Here is a 4713-nt window from a genome sequence, read left to right as displayed (position 1 = left end):
ATAATTAGTTTCATAAATCATTTTCTATGATCTTTATGAAAGAATAAATTAAATTTATTAATCTCTAAAAATTTCTGAACTATGCAGAGAGTTAAAGGAATTCTTTTAATTGAATTGAAGTTATTAACAAGTTAAAATAAAAGCTTACTGTCTTGTTATGTCGAAGTCTTTGCCGAAAATTAGAAAAGACATGATGAACTCTTTGATCATATTTTTTTTTTTTTTTGAATCACAAAAGTTTCATTGAAAGGGGAAATTACCCCAAATGTTTACAATCAAAATGTAATGCCTCCAGAATGAAGGCTGGCGGTCGCACAGGCCAAATGGAACTATGACTAGCCTCATAAGCTGAATTAGCCAAACAATGAGCTACTCGATTACACCCACGTAGAGTATGTTGTATAACAATATCAGGTCGTTGCTGCAGCCTCCAGCGGATGTCATCAATGATGCCTTCGTCGTAGACATGAGTAAAATGGATGTCCATAATACTAGAGACAGCCTCCAAGCAGTCTGTTTCAATGACAACATTGCTGATCTGCATTGCTGTCACCAATTTTAAACCCTCTCTAATAGCACACAGCTCAACCTGCTTTGCCGAAGTTACATACGGGACAGGAGTTGCAAAAGCCGCATGAAACTGTCCTGTTTCATTCCGCATAACACCCCCTGCACCACCACGATCAATGTTTGGAAGGAAACTACCGTCGACATTTAGTTTCCATGTTCCTGGGGCAGCCGGTTTCCAAAACTGCTTTTGTTTTGGGTGCGTTGGTTTGTCAGCACCATGAATCCTACTGAAGTCATCAAACCAAGCAAGCGTGCTAAGTACTAGGGCATCAGCAGGGTGCGTTGTATTGTTCCACAACATATTGTTCCTGTTCTTCCACAAAGCCCAAAGCATCATCAGGAGCTTTGCAAAAACTTCTTTCTTTAGATGCAAGGCATGATCCAATAACCAGTCCTTAAACTCAACATGGGGTACCAAGCTTCGTCCCAAATTAAAGGGAGGGGCAGTTAAGATTGCAGCTGCAGTAGGGCATTTGCAAAGGACGTGGGAAATGACTTCATATGCATGTGGACACAGAATACACTGAAGATCACCCTCATACCCTTTGGTACTGAGTTTAACTTTTGTAGGAAGTAAATTGGAACAAGCACGCCAAATGCAGATCTGAACCTTACCAGGCACTTTTGCCTTCCATAGTCTCTTCCATAACTCCGCATACGGATTACCTTGAGATGTAGAAGTAAGAACGTGTTCTAATACTTTGGCTCTAGCAATCCAATAAGCAGTTTTAACAGAGTAGAATCCTTTTTTTTCGGGACTCCAACAAGGTTTGTCACAAAAAATTCTTCGACTAAGAGGAATACATAATACCTTCTGAGCCACGTCAGGTGAGAAACAGGCATACACCGCAGCTGGGATCCATTGTCTGGTGTGGGAATCAATCAAATCCGAAACTAATTCAAAAACACAATCCTGTGGTTTCTGGATCAAAAATTGTTGGCAGTGGGGGATCCATTTGTCTTTCCAAATGCTAACTTGGGTGCCATCCCCAATGCACCATTGCAGCTCGGCCTTGAGGACCGGCCTTCCACTGAAAATGCTTCTCCAAGAAAATGACGGAGAATCACCTAACTCAGCTTCCCAAAAAGAACAGTTGGGATAGTACTTGGCCTTATACAGTCGCGCAATCAAAGAATGAGGATTTGTAATAAGTCTCCAGCCTTGCTTACCAAGCATAGCAAGGTTATAAGCATAGATATTTTTAAAACCCATGCCACCCTCAAACTTTGTGAGGCATAATTTCTCCCAACTTCTCCAATGTATCTTCTTCTTGTCATCAGTGTCCCCCCAAAAGAAAGAAGCACATAGTTGATGAATATCATCACATAGCGATTTTGGCAATAAATAACAATTCATGGCATACAGAGGCATAGTCTGGGCTATTGCTTTAATGAGAATTTCTTTACCTGCTGCACTCAAGAGTTTGGCCTTCCAACTTACTAACTTCTTTGTTAACTTCTCCTTGATGTAAGCAAAAATGGCAGATTTGGATTTGCCCACCCTCATGGGTAATCCCAGATACTTATCATGCTCTTTGACACATTGAACTCCAAGGATGGTAGCCATTTCTTGTTGTCGGTCTGCCTGGACATTATTGCTGAAAACAACACTGCTTTTTTGAAAATTCACCTTCTGCCCTGAAGCCTTTTCATAGGTATCAAGGATCAATTTGTACTGTTCACACTCCCTATTTGTAGCAGAACCAAATAAGATGCTGTCATCCGCAAAGAAGAGATGATGTAAAGTAGGGGCTTGAGGACACATAGTAAGACCCCGAATGGTATGTTGGTGGATAGCTTGGGAGATTAACGCAGACAAACCTTCACTGCATAGTATGAAAAGATAAGGTGATAACGGATCACCTTGCCGGATGCCTCGCGTAGGAGTAATAAGAGAAGAAGGCTCGCCCTGAATAAGAATAGAATAGGTGACAGATGTAACACACTGCATAATGATTTGTATCCATCTAGGGGCAAAACCCAATTTGGTTAGAATAGCATAGATAAAGGACCATTCCAGCTTGTCATAGGCTTTAGAAATATCAAGTTTCAAAGAGAAAAAACCTTCTTCTTGGTGTTTTAGCTTGTGCATGAAGTGTGCTGCCTCATTGGCTACTAACGTATTATCAGAAATCAGTCTGCCTGGGACATAGGCACTTTGCAATGGGGACACAATATCAGGCAACCAGAGTTTGAGTCTATTTGCGACAACCTTGGAGCACAGCCTGCAAATAACATTACAAAGGGCTATAGGTCTGAAATGCATCGCTTCCTTGGGGTCTTTGATTTTTGGTATCAGGCATAGATAAGTGTAATTTGATTCAGTCCACATCTCCCTATGAGTAAGTAGGTTTTTCACTGCCAAACAAACATCATGGCTCACAATACTCCAATATTTCTGATAGAAAAACGGAGACATACCGTCCGGGCCAGGACTTTTGGATGGATGCATTTGAAAGAGAGCCTTTTTGATTTCTTCGTCAGTGTAGGGAGCCAATAACGCATCATTCATATGATCTGTGACCTTGCATGGTGTAGCCGTAATGACAGTTGCAAGAGCTTCCATATTAACAGTTTCTGCCGCAAATATATTCTGAAAATAAAGCTTTAAAATCCTCTGGATCTCAAGGGTCTCAGATTGCCAAACATTGTTTTCATCAAGTAGTCCCCTTATTGTATTCCTACTCTTACGATTGCTTGCCTTCCTATGAAAAAAAGAAGTATTCCTGTCCCCGTCTTTAAGCCACAGAGCCCTAGACCGTTGCCGCCAGTACTTCTCCTGAAGAGACAGTAAATGACTGTATTGCACATGCAATTGACGTTGCTCCTCATATAGTTGGACTGAGTGGGGCTGTTTCATCAAATCTGTAAGTTTTTCCTGAATCACACGCAGCTCAGTCTGTTGTTTGTTAAAATCAGTGCGATGCCATGCACGAAGCCTGTGCTCCAGCGCTTTTGTTTTAACCCCAATTTGTTGCAAGGCATTACCAGTCGTAGGCAAAGCCCATTCTTGTTTAATAATATTCAGGCAGTCATCCCGCCCAAACCATCCTTCTTCAAAACGAAATGGCCTGTTAATCTTCCTCCAGACTAGTGGTTCTTTGTTGGCCTCAATTAGCAACGGACAATGGTCAGACTCAGAAGGACTGAGGGTGACAACTCTACTACAAGGGAAACGCTGCCTCCATTGGGTGGTTTGAAAGCCCCGGTCTAAACGCTCTTTTGTATATCAATTTGACCAGGTAAAGCGACTTCCAACGAAGCCCATATCACTGAGTCCACACCGAGTCATCGTTCTTCGAAACTTTGTCATCGCAGCCAGCGCTCTGGGAGGCCCTCCTGACTTGTCCTTTCGTACCATGACTTCGTTAAAATCTCCTGCCATCAGCCATGGCAGGTTACAGATCTGTGCAGCCAGGGTTTCAATAAGCTGCCAAGTTCTATCTCTGCCACCTCGAGCAGTGACTCCATATAAACCTGTAAACCGCCATAGATCAGTTCCTGTCTTGCCAACTTCAACATCAATGTGATTGGGAGAATGGCTGCGCACATTCACATGAGTATCATCAGTCCACAGAATAGCGAGTCCCTGTGAGTTTTCTTCATGAGGGACGCAGAAGCTGTCCTTGAATCCAATGCGGTGTGTGATGGAATCGATGGTACTTTTCTGTGCTAGGGTTTCCGAAAGGAAGATGAGAACAAGTTTCTTGGCCAAAACGATATCCACTAGGGCTCGCTGGGTTTCATGATTAACTATCCCTCTGCAGTTCCAGACCACAATATTGCCCTGAAGCATCTCGGGAAGGATTGGTACCGGCACAGTACGGCGGTTTTGGTGGCAGCGCACAAGGAGACGGCGTTGCCTTAGGGTTTTTTTCAAGACGGGTACCTTTATGTGTACACACGCTTTGTCCAAAATACTCTTTGATCATATAAAGAGATACAAGCGTGGAAAAATAAAAAATGATTAGGAGAAAAACAAAAAAAAGTAAAAAAAATCTAAACATATACCTGATAATAATTGTTTAATTGATCAATGAATAAAATATAGTAAGAAATTAAAAGAATGGTGAAGTTGTGCAGTTGTCCAAGCTGTGGATAATTGGAAATTAATGGCCAAAACTGTTTCGACCATTGTTTTGC

The 4713-nt window shown here is 42.0% G+C and overlaps 1 protein-coding gene across 1 annotated transcript; it reads right to left on the bottom strand.

Moving 5' to 3' along the window:
• Window positions 1-256: 256 nt before the first annotated feature.
• Window positions 257-4366, bottom strand: LOC133730890 (uncharacterized). The gene is made up of 2 exons (XM_062158397.1): window positions 3929-4366; window positions 257-3748 (listed from the first exon to the last, which is right to left on the bottom strand). Exons 1-2 carry the CDS (start codon window positions 4364-4366, stop codon window positions 257-259), a joined length of 3930 nt encoding a protein of 1309 aa, XP_062014381.1.
• Window positions 4367-4713: the final 347 nt, after the last annotated feature.

Source organism: Rosa rugosa, chromosome 2 (genome assembly GCF_958449725.1).
Source record: "Rosa rugosa chromosome 2, drRosRugo1.1, whole genome shotgun sequence".
Taxonomy (NCBI): Eukaryota; Viridiplantae; Streptophyta; class Magnoliopsida; order Rosales; family Rosaceae; genus Rosa; species Rosa rugosa.
The sequence above is the reverse complement of the archived record's forward strand: the minus strand, read 5'-3'. Positions and strand labels throughout refer to the sequence as shown.